At 42.5% G+C, this 23382-nt stretch overlaps 1 protein-coding gene across 12 annotated transcripts in view; it reads left to right on the top strand.

Moving 5' to 3' along the window:
- The window catches only part of Fryl (FRY like transcription coactivator), a 222919-nt gene that overhangs the window by 124899 nt on the left and 74638 nt on the right, over positions 1 to 23382 (top strand). For 9 of the 12 annotated variants that reach the window (XM_021653944.2, XM_021653945.2, XM_060380743.1 and 6 more), the window contains 13 exons: positions 2655 to 2734; positions 3434 to 3514; positions 5335 to 5503; positions 5758 to 5850; positions 7712 to 7810; positions 9096 to 9197; positions 12249 to 12293; positions 14811 to 14914; positions 15199 to 15307; positions 15726 to 15812; positions 17691 to 17862; positions 18225 to 18357; positions 21469 to 21576. In XM_021653944.2, coding sequence (XP_021509619.2) covers positions 2655 to 2734; positions 3434 to 3514; positions 5335 to 5503; positions 5758 to 5850; positions 7712 to 7810; positions 9096 to 9197; positions 12249 to 12293; positions 14811 to 14914; positions 15199 to 15307; positions 15726 to 15812; positions 17691 to 17862; positions 18225 to 18357; positions 21469 to 21576 — 1382 coding nt within the window. The remainder of the gene's footprint in view (positions 1 to 2654; positions 2735 to 3433; positions 3515 to 5334; positions 5504 to 5757; positions 5851 to 7711; positions 7811 to 9095; positions 9198 to 12248; positions 12294 to 14810; positions 14915 to 15198; positions 15308 to 15725; positions 15813 to 17690; positions 17863 to 18224; positions 18358 to 21468; positions 21577 to 23382) is intronic. The other 3 variants (XM_021653952.2, XM_021653951.2, XM_060380739.1) reach the window with 1 other exon arrangement.

Below are 23382 nucleotides of genomic sequence, written 5' to 3'. Positions count from 1 at the left end.
TGGAGCACCAGTACACCATACTCAGTGGTGACAAGGAGTCACTGCTCATGTGACTTAGTCCCTGACCCTACAGGGCAAATTGTCTGTCCCTGGCTGATACCCATGCCCTGAACCCCCCTCCCCACCCCATCCCTGTGCACGAAGGAATCTGTAATCTCTGAGCCAGCTGATTATTGTCATTGTTGGGAGGTTGCCAAGGCACATAGTAATAATCCCAGCTGCCTGTCTTGTTTGCCAGGGCACTCAGGCTAAGTTGTTTTCCACCAGCCTTTTGTCCTCTGCGTAAAAGGCTGGGAGAGGGTACCGTTGTTTCAGTAGGCCTCGGTGGACCGGAGATTCCCAGGCTGACTGCTGCCTTCACAGTGCAGACTAAGAAAAGCCCTCAGTAATAGTGACGTGGCAACAGCCATGCGGTAGTTCTTTTGTTTCTAAATTTGCAGGTTCGCCTTTTAATAATAAAAAGTTGTTATTTTTACTGAAATCAGTGCTGTTAAATTGAGTGAGGATGGCCAGGCTCTTTTCAAACTGATTGTAACAAGTTTTAAAAAAGAATAAGTTAATTTAAAAATGAAATGAATGGCAGTGATCCATCATGGGATCAAAACCAACTCAAAATTTAAAAAAAAAATTTTTTTTAAATAGTGAGAAGAGGGGCTGCGTAGATGTCTCAGTGTGTAAAGTGCCTGCTGTAAAGGTCCATGAGGACCTGAGCTCAAATCCCCAGTATCCATCTAAAAACTGAGTATGGGGGCAGGTACCAACAACCCCAGTGCTTACACCAGTGGGTGTAAGACAAGAGAATCCCTGGACCTCATCAACCCAGTAGGCTGGATGTACCCAGGTTGACCGAGGGACCCGTCTCAGCAAGTGTGTTGGAGAAGCTATCGAGGAGGCTGCCTCCCATCAGCTTCAGGAGAACCGGGTGTGGTAAAGGCCGGCTGTCGGCTTCAGTGCTGTTCTCAGGGCTTCGGGGTGCCCGGCAGAATGGTGTCTCACCAGCACATGGGCAGTTAGGAGCTCTGGGACACACTGGGCCTTGTGTTGACTCTGTGGTGTTTGCTTTCTCTCGGGGCTGGAGAGAACGTGTCTTAAACTGCATGTGCACTGTAGAGAAAGCAGAAACTCAAGTTCATATAGCAAGTAAGAAGAGAAACTCAGGCTTGAAGAGTGTCGCTTAGCGCTCTGCTGCCATCGTGATGGGCATCCTTTCCTGGGAGCAGCAGTGACTATCTGCAAGAGAGACTTAAAATGGGGTCTGCAGACTTTTGGCATTCCCTCACAGAAGGAAGGGGTAGGGGGTGTGATCGGACCCCCTCCTCTGAGGTTCCAGCCACGCCTGCCAGTGGCCTGCTGGCTCTGAGAGGTCATAGAATCTGCAGGAAGTGGAAGGCAGCCCATCTAAGCAGCTCTGCGGACTTCAGTGCTAGAATTCTGGGACACAGGTGTTGTCAAGCATTTTCTAAGAATCTGAAGCGCCTGTGGTTTTGTTTCTCTTCACACTGGACCTCAGTTCTCCGGGCGTGGATAAGCCATGATTCTGCTCAAAATGCAGTTAGCACGGATATCTTTGTGGCTGTCTGTGCTTGTTGGTTTTAAATGTTTGCATGCGCGCGTGCTGCTGAGTTTGCCAGCTATAATTTAAACCTAATCACATGGGTTTCAAGTCCAGTCCTTTGCTGGCCTCCTTTCTTACTCTTCCACCATTTTTATAATCGTCTCTTAACTTAAAATGTTTTATATGTGTTTCAACGATAGTGGTTTTCTTGATGTTGAATTAAAAAAAAAAATGCTGTTTCTTATCATCTAGTGCACTTTTTCACTTATACTTAGTTACCGAGATCAGCCAGTGTAACTATTACTGTGTTTGTAGGCGCGAAGTTGTCACAATGAAAAGTTGGGAGAGTGGGCTGAAGAGTCCGCTCTGTGGTTAAGAGCTCTTACTGTTCTCGGAGAGGACCCACGTTCTATGCCCAGCACCAGTGCCGGGCAGCTCACAACTGCCTGTAACTATGGCTCCAGGAGACCCAAACAGGAAGTGAAGGTGGAAAGCAGGGTTAGACGAGTGTTCGTAGCTGAAAAGGAAGGGATCGGATTCCTAGGGCCAGGGGGCATGTTAGCGTCGGCCGACAGCTGTTAGTGGGCCAGCTTTGCAGCCCCGTCCCTGCGCCGGCAACCTGACTCCAGCAATAACGTGAGTATCATCCCACCAGTTCAGAAGGCCTTCCCTCCTCCGTCAGGGTGAAGTCCTCCAGAAACCGAAACTCTCACCCCAGCTGTAGACAGCAAGTAGGACAGAGCTTTTTCACGTCGGCCGACTCTCGTCTGCCCTGAGCTCAGAATAGTCCTCACCTCACAGTGCCGCAAGTGGGGAGCGAGGTGCGATGCCCCCACTGGATTGCCAGCAGTGTCTAGGAGGCCTCGCTTACTACATTATCCTTTCGACTTGCTGTTGTCAGCCTTGACGTTTTCCCGTCAGGTGTAGTAGTAGCTGATGTGTAGTAGTAGCTGATGTGTTTTCCTTGAGTTACTTATAAAATGCTTACTGTCTTACGAGTAAATTATTGGTAGTGTCGAAGTGATGAGGCTATTAATTGAAGTCTGCTATGCTAATTATGTCTTCCTGATGTCATTTTTTTTTTCCCTTTAAATTCTAGATTCCTGTTCACCCTGTGCCTGACCCCTTAGTTCATGAGGTTCTAAACCTAGCTTTTAAGCACTTTAAGCACAAAGAAGGGTAAGTATAACTAACTTAAGGCTGTTGCTTTTTCTACAGTGCAGATTTGGGCTATTTAAGTAAGATTTGAACTCTCTCCTCACCACTCCTGCTTTCGTCTGCCTTAAGGTTGCTGTGTAGGTTAGACTGGCCTTGACCCTTTTGCCTTGGCCTCCCCAATGCTGGAACGACAACCATGCGTTGCCATCTCCTGGCTCTCAAGTTTGAATCTTAGAATGAGTTCAAAGCAGTCATCTCCCAATTGTTTTCAGCCTTTCCTGAATATAAGAAAAAAAAATTGTAAAAATAATTCGTAGCACTGAGGATTGGATTCATAAAAGCCAGAAGGTTAAATTTCATGGTCTGTTAAAAACATACACAGAAGAAAATGCATGTAGTTTTTACCCTCTAAGTGTTCAGCAAAGATGTTATAAAACTTTGATAAGGAATTTTATTGTTGACTTGTGTTTTTCCTCTGTCTGGTTTTGTCTTGGTTTTCACTTTGCTTTGGAGACAGGTTTTCACTGTATAGGCCAGGCTGGCCTGGGATTCACTAGGTTGCCCATGTAAGCCTCACGCTGTCTTCATCCTCCTGCCTCCGCTTCCCAGGTCCTAAGATTACAAGTGTGAGCCAGCACACCTGGCTTTCTGGTAAAGAACTTTAAGCCTACCAAGAGGAAACACTCACTAAAACGCCGCGCCGTTCTGCTGTTGTTGTAGATATTCTGGAACCAACACTGGGAATGTGCACATCATTGCGGATTTGTATGCAGAAGTGATCGGAGTTCTCGCCCAGTCAAAGTACGCTCTGGAAGCCATTGTCTGTGCTGTGCTTTAGAGTGATTCGTCCTGAGGGGCACTGCTTCTTTCATACCTGCCCTTCTCTTCCCAAATTGTCATTGAGGCGACCTGTAGAGTCCCTTTCGCACTGCCCATCCCTGAACTGTGTGGCCTGTATTCGTTTATTCCTGGTTCTCATATACATGTGAATCAAGGCAGACTTTGTCCAAAAGAGTCTGGACATTGCTTCAACCCCAGTTTTGTTTGTTTGTTTGTTTGTTTGTTTTTGTTTTAAGGAATTCTGTAAGAAAAAAATATTTTTTTTGAAATCATTCATTTAGAGCTCTGGGCAGAGCTAATTAATTTTATTGCTTTCCAGTTGAGTGCTTTTATTTCCTAGCCTGCACTGAACTGAATTCTAATCATCTTGTTTTAATACAAAATAGTTTTCAGTAGCTAGGAAAGATACCAAGGCAGGAAGGCTAAAAAGCTCCTGATCGCTCCAGTGCAAGCTCTTGCTCCATAGGGTGTACACGCACAGGGTTTTACTGAACTTGTCTCCCGTGGACTGTAACGTGGGCCCGTGGTTGCTCCAAAAGCTGGACACTTAGCCCACAGTGGTTCCTCAACTCAGGTGAAGGGCCACAAAAATCATAGAATAGAAACAGTGATTAAAGAGAAAAAGGTGTCTTAGTCTTAGAAATGTCAGTGAGAAATTCTGAGTAATCCAGTAGCAAGCTAGATTCTAGAGAGTGCGAAGTTAGTTGTCCAAGTTAACTGTGTGGCGGAGATAAGGAGTCTCAATGGCTGGGAAATGTATAGTACCAGCCGCTCTCATTTAGTTGTGAGTGAAAGAACTACAGCGCTGTAGACAGTGCTCCAGTGTGGCCACTCATGCGTGTGAGGGTCATGGGGAGACGTGAGGCTCACGCCACATCTCACCCAGGAGACTTTCACCCAGGAGGCGGGATGCATTTCCACATTTCCACCAAGGAGGGAGAGGGAAGGCTGATGGAGGCTGGTGATGCCTTTGAATCTTGTCTGGAACCTTTCTTTGATTGTAGCGATTTGAACTCACTCCTTGATTGTTTCTGTGGAGTTTTGGTTGCTGGTGTTTGTATTGGTGACAGGGTCTCACCGTTGCAGCCGAGGTTGACCTAGAACATGCCCAGTAGCCTAGTTTGGCCCAGACACTCTTGGCAATCCTCCTGCCTCGGCCTCTGATTCTTTCCATGTGCCCGAGTGCCTGGCTTTGGATATCTGTTTTAAATATAAGCAAAGAAACACTAGTCACACAGATTGATGACTCGAGCTCAGGACTGTGTTCACAGTGGACAAACCTGATCCTTGTCACGCAAGGAGATCAGCAGCCTTTTTTCTATGTCTTCACACACACGGGGTAAGGATTTTCCGTTATAATCAATGCCCTACAATTGATTGATTTGTCTCTTTGAATTAATCTGTGGTCCCCGATCTGTTCCCCATGTAACTGTCATAAGAAACTTAGAAAGGGGGTTTAAAATTGCGAGACAGTCTTATTTCTATGATGATGTTTTCTGAGGATGTTACTTAGTGTTATCTTATTGCTAGTAATAAATAGCAGCAGCATAAGAAAATGTCCTTTCTGATTTCTTCTGTAGGAGCTCCTGACTTTAAAATAAACCTGGAGTGCATTAGCTTAAGTCACATTTTCCTGAGTGTGTTTTTCTGGTGGTTTTGATGAGGGCAGAAAAAGGAGATATATAAATCCCCCGGGTACACATCCTTTGCTTTCACCTTGAAGATCATTCGGGAAGTTAGTGTTTCTGATCAGGTCCATGATGTCTGCACGTATATTAAAGGTTTCAGGCTGTGAGGAAGAAGTTCGTGACTGAATTAAAGGAGTTGCGACAGAAGGAGCAGAGCCCGCACGTGGTCCAGAGCGTCATCAGCTTGATCATGGGGATGAAGTTTTTCCGAGTGAAGATGTACCCCGTAGAAGATTTCGAAGCATCCTTTCAGTTCATGCAGGTGATGGTCACACTCAAGACCGGCAGCTACAGTTAGGCCAACACTGCCCATCCTTATTCCTTTTTCTACCATTATTACTGATTTTTTTTTTTAATTCCATGTATGATAACTATCTTTGGTGTAGAGTGACTCTGTTTTAGCTTTAGGACATCTTGCCCTTAGCTCTGTGACAGGATAAGCGAGTGATCATGGAAATGTAATGTTACAAATTCTTCAACCTCTTGTAAATCTAAACATCCCCTTTTCCCTTCAAGGAGTGCGCTCAGTATTTCCTAGAAGTAAAAGATAAGGACATAAAACACGCGCTTGCTGGTTTATTTGTGGAGATTCTTATCCCTGTAGCCGCTGTAAGTATATACATATCTATTCATACTATGTGTCTTGTGAAAAAAAAAAAAAAAACAAAACAAAAAACGTGCTTCCCTTCCTCCCCTGAAAACTCTCACAAGGCAGGGAGGCGGTGCCGGTCTCACTCAGTCCCTTTGCTCCCCAGTCCTCAGAGGTCAATTGGTTATGTTAACGGATGTAGATTGTTTTGCACATCATTTCATAGATTTTTATTATTTTCCAGTTATTATAGAAGATAGGGCAAATCTAGCCTCCTTTGTCTTGGCCAGATATGAAAGTTAATTGTATTTCACTCAGATTTCACTCTACTTAGAATTTTAGTGAAGATATTTATTTTTGTGTTGAGAAATAAAGCTGTTCTGGCTTTAGCTTTTACACATTGTCCAGTGGCCTGTGTGTTTTTTGAATTGCCTCACTTGCTCATGCAGTGCTTCTGAAACACACTTAGGAACGGTGGGGTGGCCAGAGATTGATTTTTCTATCTATCCAGCCATCATCCATCCACCCACCCACCTACCTATCTATTTATCGGTTTTTCAAGACAGGATTTCTCTGTGTAGCCCTGGCTGTCCTGGAACTCATTCTGTAGACCAGGCTGGCCTCAAACTCTAGAGACCTGCCTGCCTCTGCCTCACAAGTGCTGGGAGGGCTAAGATTTTTTTTTTTTAATGAAGTTAAGAAATTGGGATATTAATGACAGTGGTTGGTATAGCTTTAAAAACTGCCTTGCTATTAGATTAACGCTAAATAAGGAAGGTTCCCCTCCTATGGGTACAAATAAAAGCTGTGAATTAAAGATTTGCAGATGGCTCCAGTCAACCTGCTCATCTTTCATCCCTGTGTTTAGTTCCTTAAACTAGATTCACTTTATTAACAAAGACAAGGCTATCGCTCTTTAAAAACCATGACAATAACAAGTCAGTCATCATATGTTATCTACAGTGGCTTTACCCTCAAGTCCACTCAACTCCTAAGTATGTGGGGGGGGGAGCCTCTACATAGAAACGCTGTAGTGTAGGGACATACCTCAACCCATAACTCCAGTCCTCTGTAAAAGCAATGTGTGGTTCCTGAAACATCTATGCCTCCTTTCCCTCTTTGCCTGGCTGGCCTGGCTTTCTTCCTTCAGTATATGCTGTTTTCTCGTGTACCAGGGACTCATCTGTGCCTAGAAAATAGGCAGCAGCAAGCTAGGACGAATTCTGTGTGGTTCTCAAGCTTATTCATGGCATGCAGACAGAGGATAAACTTGGATGCAGCATATGCTAGCTGTCATGTTACGGCAGGCACTGTGAAGAAGTTACGTGGGTGCACAGGAGGGACCGGCTAAGGACGGGAGCTGAACTCTTAGATAGAGTATGATTATGTAAGCACCATCCTGAGGGAGATGGTGACAGCTGAGCGAACACTAAGGGAGAAAGACAGGCTCCGTCTGGGGAAGGAGCTTCTCAGACTCCCCGTGTGGGTGTCCTGAGACTGTTGTAGGGGGAAGACGCCAGGAAGATGCCAGGGCTTGTCCCCTCTCCCAAGGCCAAAGCTGTAGGAGCCACGGCTGGAACGGTTAAGTGTGAGGCTTGTTCACTCACTTTCTTATAGAGGTCAACCCAAAGGGCCCTTGCAGCACCCACAGGGGCCCAGGTGGCTTGTCCTTCCACACCTGCTGTGTGTTCTCACCTCCTGTCTTGCTGCTTGCATTCTCTAATTATTCCTGCAGGTTTACTTTATAACATTTGGTACATAGGACTTCTATGTAAATCTCAGTGAATCATTAACTTATTTCAGACCTTGTGGGAAGGTCTCAACATGCTTTTATAGTTTACCAGTAGTAACCGTTTATCTCTGTCTTAACCCTTTCCCTAGGCTGTTAAAAATGAAGTCAATGTCCCCTGTTTGAAAAATTTTGTGGAGATGCTGTATCAGACTACGTTTGAACTAAGTTCCAGGAAGAAGCATTCACTGGTATTGAGAAGTGTTTCAAACCTTTGTGTACTTCGTTGGGAGTTGTAGTAGTTGACTTATGCCTCCTGCAGATACTGGACAGAAGTGTAAAATGTGAAATTGTAACATACCCAGGACTGAGAATACTTTGCACATGTATTTTCTCCTGTTCCGTTTTAGATTTTCTACTTTTTATTATTAAAAGAAAAAAGAAAGTTGCCAGGCACAGTGGCGCATGCCTTCAATCCCAATGCTTGGGAGGCAGAGTCAGGAGGATCTCTGAGTGTGCAGGCCAGCCTGGTTTACATAGAAAGTTGCAGGATAGCCAGAGCTAAACAGAGAAACCCTGTGGGAGAAGTGGGGAGGCAGGAAGTGGGGAGAAGGAGGAGGATGTAGGGAGGAGGAGAGAGAAAAGAAGGAGGGGGAAGGAGGAAGGGGAAAGGGAGTGAGGAAGGGATAGTTTATTGAGTAACTACAAGGCGCCTGCTGGCTGAGTAATAGCTGGAGCCTTGTCTTACAGAGATGGCTTGTTTTACTGCCTCTGTGTTTAATGGGTTCTTCAGACTTCCTGCCCAGTGTTTACCTGTCTTGACAGGTGCCTTAAATTTTATTTTATGGTGGTATATATTGAATATAGTTTTATATTCAACCATAAATTCTGTTATGTTATTTTATGCCATAAAATTGTATTCTAAAGTATCGTGTTTTAAGAACCCATTCCCTGTGTAATTTCATCACTTCCGTTCTGAAGCTGACGGCCTTTATTTTCTCCAGTAGGCCCATCCGCTTCACATTGCTTTTCTGCAGTTCTGGGAAGTGTGGAGAACTGGCCAAATACTGAACATCTACATTAGAGATAAAATAATCATGACTCTTAGTTGTGCCAGACGTTGCCTCTCATTCTTTGGCATACTTCAGCCTCACACCTCAGTAGGACATTTTGATTATCGCCTCTCACTTAGGAAAATAAGCTGCGATAGCCATGTGGTTAGCTGTAATCAACTGGGTCTCAATTGCCAGGCTGAGCCTTGGGTCTGTTCAGGAGCTTCGTCGTGGGGAAGGGATGAGACGGTCCAGGGAAAGGGAAGAATTTGTTCTAACTTGGGAGATGGTGTAAGGAATTGGTCTCATGGAATGCAACTTTTTCTCATTCCTTGTTGGTCGAGGAAATGACGTTTCCTATTGAAAATGGGGAAGTTGTATAAAAAGTCTGTCCTTTTTTTAAGAGCGTAAATGAAGCCTCCATTCATGAGTCCTGCACCTTTTCCATGAAAAATGTTAATTCTCTTTTCCCTATCTCTCACAGGCTTTGTACCCACTAATTACCTGTCTTTTATGTGTCAGTCAGAAACAGTTTTTTTTAAATAACTGGCATATTTTCCTACAAAACTGTTTGTCGCATTTAAAGGTAAGACATTGTTACATCTCTGACCTCTGGATACTGGCTGTGATGTGTTCATTTCTGTATGTCCACTAAACAGTAAATCACAAAACTCTGATTACTCTTGGTGCATTTGAATATAGTTGTGATAGTCTTTTGTGGGCAGTGCTTCTGTAGGGAATCAGGTATAGAAATGAACGAGCCTTTGCTTGAACATTTTAGTTTGTTTTAATGCAGAATTGTGTGTTTTCAAGGGTCATTGTATCATCTTAGATTTAGTGACGTTTACTTATAAAAATATTTATCAAGGATTATGAATGAACTATTACTTAATCTCATAAAACCCTCTGCATACTTATTTTTTTCTTTTGTTTTAAAAAAGACCAGTAATATTGGTTCAAAACTGTCACTAAATCCTCGACAGTAAGTATACCCAGCCAGATCTGTACATTAGGGGAACCAGGCCCCCAGTGTGTAAGCTCCTGGAAGTGTGACTTGAGTGGAGGGCTACTTGTTACTGGTACTGTCTGGCACGTCCACTCTTTTCTTTACGTGTCAACAACACGGCCTTGGGTTTGTGGAGAGACCGTTTTCTTCCTGGTATCCTCTGCTATCCTGCTCCTCACTTCCTCCTTGGCTAGGAACCAGTGTCTAACACTTAACGGTGTGACTACACATCATGTGCTTGTCATGTGAACACAAGCTTACAGATATTTATTTATTCAGATATTTGCTTATGAGTTTTATAAGAAGTGTAATCGACCTGTCATTTTCCTTCCTGTTCTCTGTCTGAGTTACAATGGAGACTGAAAGGCTGATGTTTTGACAATAGTAAATCCAAGGCACAGAGAGGTTAAATGAAGGTCTCGGGCCATGTAACTCCTTGGATGGTTGTGAACAACAGGACTCCGGGAATAGTCCTCCGGATATACTTTTCAGTATCTTTTTCTTGATCTTATATATTATCTTCAAAACCGCTTTGACTTCATAGTAAGGTATATGGAGGGTGTAAGTCTTCAAAAAAATTTTTTCCTCTTACCCATATGTTCATTTATAATATTCCCTCTCAGAGAAGAATTGAGATGCCTTCTTTGGTTATGAAAATCTCCAAGACTAGGTCACTAGAGTTGATTAAACTCTTTATGTCTTTCAATCAGGGGAGAAACACAACCAGTTATTTACATGGTGACTGTTTCTGTCCTTACTTTGAAGGACATCCACATGGATATAGGCACTGAAGGGGAATGTGTTCTTTCGTGAGCCCATTTTATGGCTTCGGGAAGGTTCTTCAGATGTGCATTTAATGTTTCTGGGACTGTGCTCTGTCCCACGACAGTTCATACCTCTCTGTTGCTTTGTTGAAGTTTCTTCCTTTCCTCCTAACATACTTATAATGCATTCACAGTACCTTAACCCCACCCCCTTTTATTTTGTCTTGAGGCTTCCATTTATAATGCTGTTTTCTTTGAACCCTTACCTCCTGTTTAATATGTCTGGCATATTGTCCATGTAAGTTAATGGCTGTATCAATCTGCCAGGCTACAGGACATAAGAGCCACTCAGCATAGCATGAATGTGTAGATTACAGTTGTCTTGGCCATTAACCCTTAACTGACATTAAGGCTCTATTCAGCAGAAATTGTGTGACTTGGCTCCTGCTCATTAAGCTTCCGAGAATGTGGCTGTTGTGCTTAGTTATATGAAAGGAGTTTTAAACATCCTAAGAAAAGTTGTGCTAGCTATATGTCGTAACAAGTTGTATTTTATTTCTCCTACTTATTGGAAAATTAAATGAAAGGCTTTTTCTAATCAATTACCTGATTCAAGTTAGTCTCCTGATTAAAAAAAAAAATTTACCCAAAATGTTGTTATTTAATCACCACCACTCCTTCTTAGGATTTATTTTTTAAATACTTACTGGATGCTAGATGGAGTGTATCTTGTCATTTTCACTGTAGCTGAGGCTGAAAGAGGAAAAAATGACCTGTGTATATGTCACCAGTACTGATAGACATAGCTCTGCATCCACAGTCATGCAGTGTTATAATGCTTGCTCTTTCCGGTCTGCCGTACTTATCCTAGAATGTGCTGAAAGGAATGCTGGGTGTTTTAAGGAAGCATCTTGGCTGTAGTTCTGGGATATTGAGAGACATTGTGCTCCAGAGTCATAAGAATAAGTAGAGTGTATTTTCTAGGCATTTAGAACTATTTATTATACAGCTTAAAAAAAATTAACCATATGAGGCTGAGGAGTTGGCTCATGGTTAAGTGTTGCAGCATGAGGACCAGAAATAGGATTCCCAGAACCCATACAGATGTTAGGTGGGCATTGCAGCTTCCCTAAAATCCACTGCTTGGAAAGATGGAGACAGGATGGATCACTAGCACCAGTTGGCCACCTAGACTAGAACAGCAGCTTCAAGTCAGTTGAGACACCCTGCTTGTCAGCTGGGTGATGTGGAAAGTGATGGAGGGAAACTCCAGAAGTCAGGCTCTTACGCGCACGCGCTCGTGCATACACACACACACACACCCTCACCCTCAAATATACTCAAACAAACAGTTACGTCCCACACTGAGACACATGCAAAGAATGCTTTAAAAGTTAGCAGGCCAAGTTTAAATAGACTTTGTTGCTATATGGTTACTGTGTGTGAAAGAATGGCGCTTTATTTCCAGTGGACAGTTAATTTTAAAATTTTTGTCCTTTCAACAAGAATAGAGTAGGGACCATGTAAAAATAATCCAGTTATTTGGGGCCCCCCAATAATTTATATGCAGTTTCTTTCATTGGAATTTAGTGTCAGGAGGAAAATCAGGTCATGAGACATTTTAGTTTTCCCCCAGCTTAAGTGTTAACAGCATGCTCCAGGGCACCCAAACCCTGGGATTGCTTTTTGGTTTTGTTTTTATTTTTGTTTTGTTTTCTTAGCATTTCTGGCCACTGCCTTGGAAATGTCAGATTTCTTCTCAATAGAGACCTTGGTGAGGAGCTGTCGTGTTTTGTGCTTATTTTCATCTAACACGCATGTGCTGCATCTCATGTTTATGTTTGCTGTCTCACGTTGCTTTATTTAGATGCCATCTAACAACAGTATCAGAAAACAAATAGAAACCCTGCAGGTGAGTTGTGTTGACGTCACCAAGTAAAGTATTGCTTTATTTCCTTTAAAAGCGGCATTTGTGTTCTTTTGTTCTGTTTTGTTTTGTTTTGTTTTTCCTTTGCCCATTGTTGCCATTGCGCGTCTGAAGTATTTGCCCCAACCTGCTTTCACTGTGTGTGGAAGAGTAGCCCACAGAGGATGCCCCCTTCAGAAGGTCAACTGTTCCTGCAGTCCCGAGAAGATATATCGTAGAGGTGGGGGTGATGGCCAAGGCTGCCCATTGCCAGAGTTTATAGGTGTTACTGCTGTGTCTAATTTACGTTCTTCAATTGCTCTAAATGAAGACATTAAAATATATATATATATATGTTCCAAAGAAATTAAGGAGATAATAGCTTGGGATTTTGATATGGTTTTGGTGGATGAATTTTTAAACTTTTATCTTGGGCTGGAAAGATGGCTCAGAGCTTAGGAGCACTGGCTGTTCTTTCAAAGGTCCTGAGTACAATTCCCAGCAACTACATGGTGGCTCCCAACCATCTATAATGAGATCTGGTGCCCTCTTCTGGCATGCAGGCAGAATACTCTATAAATAATAAATAAATCTTTAAAAAAAATAAAAATAAAAAATAAACTTTTATCCTATTGGTTTGGGTTTTTTAAGAAAGCATTTTTTTTTAAGTTCACATTAGAAAAAAGGAAATACATACATTAAAGTGGTTGCTGTGGGGGTCAGTTTGACTGGTGTGTAAAAACTTCGTGGACTACTAAAGTCCTTTTTTATGCAACAATCTGATTGCTCTGATTTGTAAGAATTTTACCTAGAGAATTATACATCTTTGTTTAAGGTCTAGATCAATTTAAGTTATCTTTTGTTATTCTAACATAACAGCAAAATTAATTAATTCCTTTCTGTCTTCCTCTCTCTTTTCTCTTCTCCCTCCATCATGGATACACTCTTCTTTCTGTGGGTTTCCACAAATGTATGGTGCTTTGGAGCTATCATCACGGAGCCCTGCAGACTCTGTGTCCTCCGTGTTCTGTTTCTCTTGCTCCCCCCTCATCATCTTAATTTCTTGCTGACCTCATATTGTCATATCTGATATATGGTATTTAAATGGTAGAAAGGAAAGTTATGTTTTATTGAAGACATTATTATAAAAATTTGGTTATTTTCTTAGTAACATTTATGAATTGCTTGTAACTTTGGTTACTTTAGTAGCAAGTAGAAGTCTGCTCCAAGGGGGAATGTTTGACATTTGGGTTCACCATGAACCCTGCCATCGTGCAAAGGATTGGCATTGAGAGTGTTTGAATTTTCCAGTCTTAATTTTATGTAGATGTATGGAAAGCCTCGTGTGGTAGATAAGTCTCTTATCAAACACCCTCCATCTTTTTTCATTGCTTTTAGTTATTGGTAGTAAATGCCTGTTATTCTAAACCTTAAGATAAGATAGAACTGCTGAAGTAAACAAAGTATTTTTAAGCATTCTCACTGGACGTGGCAGTAGACACCTTTTAACCCAGTCCTTCGGAAGCAGAAGCAAGTAGGGATCTGTGAGTTTGAGGCCAGGTGGGCGTATGTAATTGCTTAACAATATAGAAATCTTCTAGAATGAATACTTTAAAATGTGGGCTTTTAGCAGCCAATCAGCAGATGGTAGATAAAAGTGTTTTCTGCCACATTTTCAAAATGTACAATGTCTCATTACATGACTGTGATCATGACAACAGCTAGAGTGAAGAGAAAAAAATTTCCGTGGTAACACTGGCTGAAATAAAAGAGTTTTCCCGTTGTAAATCATAAGTTAATTTAAATAATGCTGTGACTCTACATAAAAATTAGGAGTAATGCGCTTAGCGCTGATTGGACGCTCAGCAGGTGGCAGACACTGTCACCAGCGATTTGTGGGCTCTCTTCCGTCCAGTTAAAGATGAGGACAGCACAACACAAGCAAAGTGATGACAAGACGTCCAGGGCTTGGGTTCGATCTCAGTGTGTCTGATTTCAGAGGCAAGCTCCCAAGTCTGTGGTCTGTCTTCTCTCTTTCTTTCTCTCTGTCTCTCTCTCTCTCGCTCGCTCTCTCTTTCTCACACACAGATGTGCTCACTAATGTTTGGTGTAATTTCACAAATTCATGTGACTAATACTATTTGGCACTTCAGACTTGATCTGCCTATGGACCGTGAATGATTTAAAGATGAATGGCTCATTGGTTGCGTCAGTATTGTGTTATGAACCACTGATCAAGTAGTTTGATAACGTGTGTTGTTTTGAAATTCTCAGAAATGTTGACAGGATTCTGATATTTCCTCGTATTTTGGAGCATAATGAAGAGTTCAGCTGCTTTATTGATGGTCACTTTTGAGCCATCTGTACTTAGCAGAACTAAATGCAGACTGACTTATTTAAACTTCTTAGACTGAACAAAACAGGGAAGGTGGGGGCTTTTAGTTGTCAGAGAATCTGCTTGCTCTTAAATGTTTACCAGTGTTTTTAATAAGTTTATTCTTGTTTTCTTCTGTTTTTAAACAGAATAAAGACCCTAAAATGTCTCGAGTTGCACTGGAGTCTTTGTATAGACTGCTGTGGGTTTATGTAATTAGAATAAAATGTGAGAGCAATACTGTAACTCAAAGGTGAGTATTCTCTTAAGGTGCTCTGTCTTAAAGTGCTTCTAAAATAAAACCAGGTAGAATATGGCTCACAGATATAGCAGGTGCTTAGCACATGCAGGGCTCCGAGCTCTCTCCTCATTTCTAAAAGAAATAAGTTAAAGCTTGTTACCATCATACCAGTGGAATTTACCGAAGCATTGTAGAGAAGAATCTGAATTCCCCTGATGGAAGGAGCAGGAGGAATTCTCTACTAGAGAATTGCTGTTCTGGTCCCATGGTCACTAAGTTGTCTTTTCTGCCTACAGTCGCCTGATGAGCATAGTGTCAGCACTTTTCCCAAAAGGCTCCCGCAGCGTGGTCCCCCGTGACACCCCTCTCAATATATTTGTGAAGATCATCCAATTTATTGCTCAGGTGGGTTCTTCACCTCATTGGCCCTCTTGTGCAGGTTGCCAGGGACAACCGTTTTAATAAATGGAGGTTTTTAATCTCCCACACATTTAGAGGCATGTTTTTAAAATATTAACACTATTCAAAAGCAGAAAATATGTACGCTTAGAGAGTTTTCAAAAATACAGGATGCATTTGTGACGGACAGGTATTTAAGATCCACCCTATTCATTTGGAACTTATATCACTGATATTAGATGATTTGTTTTAAACATCTGTTTTATTAATTTATATATATTTATCTTTTTCATTTGGATATATAGACTTTCTAAGGACAAAATTTTGTATTGTTTCCTATATATTTTTTTTTCTCAGATAACTGACTTTATATTCTAGCAAGGTTCAATGATTAATTAATTAATTAATCAATTAATTTCCTTAGGAGCGTTTGGATTTTGCAATGAAAGAAATAATATTTGATCTTCTCAGTGTTGGAAAATCTACTAAAACTTTCACCATTAATCCCGAGGTAAGAATATAAAAACTTAAATTGCAGCAATGATGAAGCTTTCGTAGTGGGAACAGAAGAGTTGGTCCTCCTAGGGTTTTATGTGATCCTCGTCAATCAGTCCATTTGGGAGGACAGCAACAGAATCTTTTTAAGCTTTGAACACCAGTCGAATAAAAACTAGATAAAAGAATGCATTAACCCATTTACTTAAATGCTTAAAATCAATGATACACTGAGGAAATGCCCTGAATAATCCAACCACATGATGGAACTTTCTCTTTCCTTCACAGTCTCTGTGAATCTATGACTGTGGCTCTGTCCCTCTGATGTGTGAATTAAGGGAACACGGGAGTACTTTGTCTTATCTAAAAATGAATAACACTTTAAAGCTTTATCTTCTTTACATAGTAAACATGAATGAACATTTTGCCATCTTCTTGGTGTCCTGTGTACTGCATTGCTACCCACTGGCATGCCTATCCCTGCCTTATTAATCTCTGGGGCAGACCTCACAGAGTGACATGCGGGCTGGGACAGTAGGATGCGGGTGGAGGAAGGCAGAACACAGAGAAGCAGTCAGGTCTGGGAGGAAGATCATGTCGGTCTAACTCATAGCATCTTGGGACATCTGAGGTGTCAGGCAGATCATAAGGCGTGCACTCAGAGGGGGTAGATACAAGTTTTGGCAGTCTGGAATGGGCAGTGGTTGATGCTGTGTTAACCCATGTACTTCCTGTGGGAGAGAATACAAATGACAGCAGGCAGCTCAGGAGGAGATGACATGGACAGGAGGAGTGCAGAAGCAAGGGAAGGCGGTATTTGGGAAAAGAGAGTACTTGATCCCACCAGTATTATGGAAAGTGAAAGAAGATGCACTGTGGCCCCTGATGAGGGAGAAATGCTTCCAAGAAGTGTTGTGGGGGACGTTTAATGCGTTAAGATAGTTGAGACATATGCTGTGCTTCAGAGTTAAGGGACATGGATATATGTTCAGTTGGAAGAGAAATACTGAGGATAAAAGAAAGAGGTTGTTGTCCCAATGTTCTAGAAAGTGCAAGAGCCCATTATCTTAGTCACCGTTCTATTTCTGTGAAGAGACACCATTACCAAGGCAACTATTATAAAGGAAAGCATTTAACTGGGACCTTGCCCACAGTTTCAGAGATTTAATCCATTATCATCATGACAGGGAACATGGAGCAGTATCTGACAGCTACATTATGATGCCTCAGCAGAGAGAGACAGAGGAAGACAGGCAGGCAGACAGAGAGACAGAGACAGACAGAGAGAGAAGGAGTATGGGTTTGTCATGGGCTTTTGAAACCTCAAAGCCGGTCTTGAGTGATACACTTTCTTCAACAAGGCCATACCTCCTAATCCTTCTAATCCTTTCAGATAGTGCCACTCCCTAGTGACTAAGCATTCAAATATATAGGAGCCTATAGGAACCATTCAAACCAGCACATTCACGGAAATTCTAACAAGTCCAGGAAGCCATTACCCTCTACACTGTGAGAAGTTCAAAGAGGACAAAAAAACCTGCATGTGACTGTCAGTAGATTGGTATGGTTTTCTGAGAAGAGGTTGAGTTGATTCAGTCTTTACATGTGAAGGAGAAAAGTGGTCTTAAGAGAAGGGAGGGAGACTTGAAAGAGTCATGGAAGTTGAGAAATCTCAGAGAGGTTTCAAGTGAGCCTTAGAGAGGAGGAGAGACAGCTGACCTTAGAAGGGTAATGGGTCCCATCTGGGGATTTGAAACCACAACAGACTCTGCTGCCAGGGCTGGTTCACAGTGTTGGACAGAAAGATTAGGTTCTGTCCTTCTTTCTCCCAACCCGCTTAGCATATATAATGCATGGCCCTGATTTCTCCCTCTTGGGTCTGTTCTCTCTGAAGAGGATGAACATTGGCCTCAGAGTCTTCCTTGTCATCGCGGACAGCCTACAGCAGAAAGATGGTGACCCTCCCATGCCCACCACAGGAGTCATCCTTCCCTCAGGAAACACACTTCGTGTGAAGAAGATTTTTCTTAATAAAACCTTGACAGATGAAGAGGCAAAAGTCATAGGTTAGTATTAAAGGGGAATGACTCAGTTGCTGCTGTAACACCATTTTGCACAAGTCCATAGTCAGATCTAAAGCGTGTCCATTGACAAATGTGGCCACCCTGGTTTTACATTGATCTGGTGATGGTATTCGCGTCAAGGGATCTTCTTGCTAAATTGTATTTTCTTGTGAGATGCTGTTGAGTATGTGCTGTCCTTCAAATCTGGGTTTGAGTTCTCTGCATAACTTGTATGTGGCATCCCTGAAGAGCATGTCACAGCTGGAACATCTTCTGATGAGATAGCAGCTCACGGACAGATGAATGGGTCATTAGGACGGAAAGCGGTTTCTTGCACTATTGTAATGGTGTGCTTTCCCTCGTAGGAATGTCGGTTTACTATCCTCAAGTAAGAAAAGCATTAGATAGCATTCTCCGACATTTGGACAAAGAGGTTGGGAGACCAATGTGTATGACCAGTGTGCAGATGTCCAACAAAGAGCCTGAAGACATGATTACGTACGTAGTACATACATGCTCCACTGCTATTCCAGCTTGCACAGAAGAGCAACAGAGGTCACCTGTTCCCATACATTTTCTCCTAGACTTCTTACACGTGGCCATTTGCTGTAGTTTTCAATACAAAGATTCCTTCCACATGCTCAGTTTTGTTGTTTCAAGTGATGCCCAACTAGTGTTCGTTATGCAAATCCAATAATGAGCCCTGTTTTCATTTATCACATGAATAATCATCACTTAGTGCTGATGTGTATAGTATGACTGTCTTATGAAAACTGTCAAATGATCCTACATACAGAGTCCTGCTTTTAAAACAGAAGAAGAAGAAAAAAGGCCAGGAATGCTGTAAATCTGAGCTCTTGTGTTTCTGTTCTAGGAACCTGAGAATGCGGAGGGCAGCAATGTGTGGGCACCTCTTTTAGAAACGGCCCCATATCGCTCCCCCATCCCCCATGCTTGTTACCCAGCATTTTTTTCTCCTTATTGTTAGGTCCTTCCTCTTCATGGGGTAGGAGGTTTTATGATAGCCATGCCCCTTGTTTGCCAGCAAGTATCAATATTATGTATAAGGGAGTTTTTAGATATAAATGTAGACTTAGATACTGAACTGTATTTCCATTGGACATTTTGCTCTCTGGACTTATTTAATATATGGCTATTGTATAGCGCTGTAGCTATAATGTGCTGTCTAGAGAATCTTCCAATGTGGAGGTTTTCTGTGTTTGACTTCCTCTGAGACATTTCCAGCTTTTTACCACAATCCCTCTTGCATTAACGGCAACAAGTTTACATCTAGTTCCTCCGATGGTCCTGTGAGAGCTGCGAGTGACTGCAGCGTCTGTCCCCTGGTCGGCTTGCTCCCCTGTGTCTCCTTTTACATTTCAATTTGAGTTTTCCTTCCTATAATCTGTAAATAAGGACACATGGTGGAAATAATTTATTACTTAGAGGTACCAGAGACTACACAGAGCTCCTGGAGGTCACATTGACATTAGAGACTTTGTGTCGAGAAAAGGACCAACGTCTTCTTGGATCTAGTATTGCCTAAACAAATTTTCCTCATAGAGCCTTAATTGGCCTGTTTCAAAGAAGCACTCACACTATGGCAGAGAGACAGTTGCTGTGCCATGTCTGCATGCTGCATTTGGGGATGGGGTCCAAGGGCCAGTCAGGGTGTGTCTAGCTGGTCCCACGGGGCATGCTAATTCCTGGATTAATCACACCAGTAATTGGTGGTAAAAGGGAGTAAAAAAAGGTGGTTAAAAAAAAAAAAAACCAAAAACAGACATCATTAGGGTTTCTGGGATGTGCTACTAGAATGAATCCAGTGAAGCTCATAGTTAGAGAAGATGCTGTTACAACATAAAATTGTAAGAATTTGCTGATTTTGTTGTTGTTGTTCCCCCCTCCATTTTTATCTTTGTTGGCCCCAGCTTCTCTTAATTGTCCCTTTTAGTAAACGTCACATTTTGGGGACAAACAGTCACATACTTGGCCGAGCATATGAACTGGGTGTCAGGTGTACACGGAGAAGTCAGCATCGGTTTGACAGGCAGATTGTGACTGGTCACCCATCAGGGTGTCATCTGCTATTTTATTTAAACAGCGTCTTTCAGACCACGGAACCAGCAGCAACATCTGTGCCATTGTTGATCAGTCTAATCAGTCCATTTTAAAGCCACACAAAGCAACAGATGTGTAGATATCTCTATAAAAGAGACTGACCCAAACTCTTAGAACATTTTGGTTACTTTCTACACGGGGATTATCATTTGGGTAACTAGAAAACAACGAGGATGAAATTAAGAAGTTTTGGGGCTGTAGAGATGGCTCAGTGGTTAAGAGCACTGTCTGCTCTTCCAAAGGACCCGGGTTCAATTCCCAGCACCCACATGGCAGCTCATAACTGTCTGTACCACCAGTTCCAAGGCATCTGACACCTTCACATGAATGCACATAAAATAAAAGTTAAATAAATTATTAAAAAAAAAAAGAAATTAAGAAGTTTTTCTTCCAGCACAGGTTAAAAAGAAAAACCAGTCAGGCACTCAAAGTAAGATCAGTAAGAAACTTAAAGAAACCATGGTAGAGGAGGTGAGAATGTAGCTCAGTGGCAGAGATCCCGCCTAGCATGAGGAAGGCCATGGATTTGGTTTTTAACATTGTCCCCCATCACAGACACATATATAGTAAAATTAAATTGTGTTAAACATCTGTTGTTTAGAAGGGACTGGGATATTAAAACATCAGTGCATTTTATATATATGTGTCCTCTGTGTGCCACAAGCAGACAGGAGCAAACAATATGAATTCTGATCTATGAGAATATCTGATTATAAAACTAGTAATTTCAGTTATTTAATAGTATCAAAACTATTTACATTAGTTACTTATCTTGTTGCTGTGACAAAGATACCTGATCAGAACCACTCAAGGAAGGAAAGGTTTACTTGAGTTCACAGCTGTGGAAGACGGTCCCTCCCGGTGGGGAGGTCACGGCGGCAGGAGGTTCCGGCAGCCGGTCACATTGTGCTCACAGTCCGGAAGCAGACAGCAATAAACGTTTGTGCTCCACCAGCTCTCGCTTTTCCATGTAGTTCAGGACCCCAGGCCATGGAACAGTGCCTCCCACATTCACAGTATGTCTCCAGACCCCAATTAACCCAGTGCAAGGAGTCCCTTAAGGTGTTCTCAGAAGCTCTTGTCTTACATGATGCCGAGTCCTGCAAAATTAACAGCCCGTGTTAACCATTACACACCTAGATCTGATAGTAACTAGTATTTAGTTATGTTTGTGAATAGCTAAGTTCTGAAAAATTAAGACTAAAACTTTAAGTATTTAAAATTATAGAGTTGCTGACTGCTTCCTAATTAATGGAGGGTAATTATTGGCTGTCATTTCCTGAATGGCCTCCATCCTTTCGCTTACTTATTGGTGGTAGCTAGCAGCTGGGTCTGTGTGTATTTGTATTTGCACATGCCTCCTTTTCTACGGGACCCATTAGCCTTGCACCCCAACTTCTGTACCATTTTTGTAAAACAGATTTGTCTAGCCTGTGTGATACGCTTCTTACTCTGTTTTTGATTTTGTTTTTGTGGAACATTTTTCAGGGGGGAAAGAAAACCCAAAATCGATCTGTTTAGAACTTGTATTGCTGCGATTCCAAGGTTGATTCCTGATGGCATGAGCAGAACTGACCTCATTGAGTTGTTAGCGAGGTGAGTGACATTACTGTCTTGCTGTGCTTACCACAAAGGCCGCACCAGACAGTTGTGAGCCATCTGATTTACTTCTTAATTCTCCTCATTTATTTTCGATTCTCAAATTTTTTTATTATTTATTATTTATTATAATTTATTCACTTTGTTTCACTTTTAACATTCTTCCACATCCCCTGCTAAGCTCTGTTTCCCAGTTCCCTGTGAATTAACAGTTCATTGGCCAATAGCCCTTACATAGGGGCCTCATTGGTGCTCATGGATGCTTACTCCTGTGGTCATCCCGTCAGCATCTGGAGTAGTGACCAAGACCCACTTAACCGTCCGCTGTAGGAGAGCCTGATGTGTTCAGGTGTTTGCTTCTTTCTCCATTAGCTACAACATAGCTCCATACAGTGAGTAAATAGTGACCACACCTAAATGTCACCCAGCCTAACTCTAGGTCAGATGGCAGCCCATCAAGGCGCTGCCACGTGGACGCCATTGGGGAGCGTGCAGTTAGGGATCGGCATGCTTTCTCCTTGAAAGACCAGACAGGAAACTTGTTCTTGCCATAGTCTATTGGTTCTCAACCTGGGTCACGACGCCTTTGGTGGATTGAACAGTCCTTTCACAGACATCGTTCTGACTATCAGAAAACACAGATTTTTTTTTTTTTTTTTTTTTTTTTTTTACATTACAACTCATAACTAGGAAAATAATAGGAAAGTAAGAAACAAAAATAGTTTTGTGGTTGGGGGTCACCACAACATGAGAAACTGTGTTAAAGGGTGGCACCATTAGGAAGGTTGAGAGCCACTGCCATAGTCTGTCTGGTGTCCGCATTCCCCCCGTGGCATTACAGACACAGCCAGACCACACTGCAGGAGCGAACATGACTGGGCATCTGCCTGGAGTCCGCCCAGAACCACAGTTGGCCAGCCACACCCTAGTGGAAAACCAAGCAGAGTGACTGTTACCAACCGTGAATGTTGGGCTGTATTGAAAAGTGTTTGCCGGTTGCTGGGCAATCACCATATTGTATAAATAGTGACTCGATTGCTACAGCAACCTGTTCCAGCCCTGGGCGAAAACACCTGGCATTTCGCAGACAGGCTTGTACCGCCCTCGGGTGTTGGGACCATGGATACGGTGGTATTTTTCTCCTGTGAGGGGCACAAGGAATCAGAGGGGCTTACTTGAAGCTGCACCTTTCCGTAACTTCTCTCTCTTCCCCCTGTGCCCCGTCATTGTTTTGTGGCACTGAACAGAACCTGAAGTCTTGTACCTGTTAGGCAAGTACTCTCTGGCCGCAGAGCTGTATCCCTACCCTTTTGTTGACATCACACGTATATACGTGTGTATGCTTCTGAAATAAGGTCTCACCGCGCTGTCCAGGTTGACCTTGATCTCTCTGTATGCCAGGCTGGCCTGAACTTGGGAATCCTGCCTCAGTCTCTTGAGTACCTGGAATTTGACGTTTGTGACAACAGGTTCAGCTCTCTCTTAATTTTTTTTATTAATTTAAAAAAATTTCTTAGTACCATATGTGCATGTATGTGGTGAGCGTGCGCATGTCATGGCTCAGTGTTCAGAGGGCAGCACTGTAATAGGGCTTACGCCTTTACTTCCATCTTCGTGTGGACTCAGGTCCTCAGGCTTGCACAGCTAGTTTTTTACCCTCTGAACCGTCTCCCCACCCTTCTCTCTTAATTCCTGCCATAACATGACCTCCCAGCACTCCAGAGCCAGGAGAATTAAGAATTAGGGGCTAGACTGTGTTACATAGTAGGATCCTGCCTCCAAAACGAAGTAGGTAAAATCTAA

This window comes from Meriones unguiculatus, chromosome 3 (genome assembly GCF_030254825.1).
Source record: "Meriones unguiculatus strain TT.TT164.6M chromosome 3, Bangor_MerUng_6.1, whole genome shotgun sequence".
Taxonomy (NCBI): domain Eukaryota; kingdom Metazoa; phylum Chordata; class Mammalia; order Rodentia; family Muridae; genus Meriones; species Meriones unguiculatus.
This window is presented reverse-complemented; position numbering and strand designations above follow the sequence as displayed.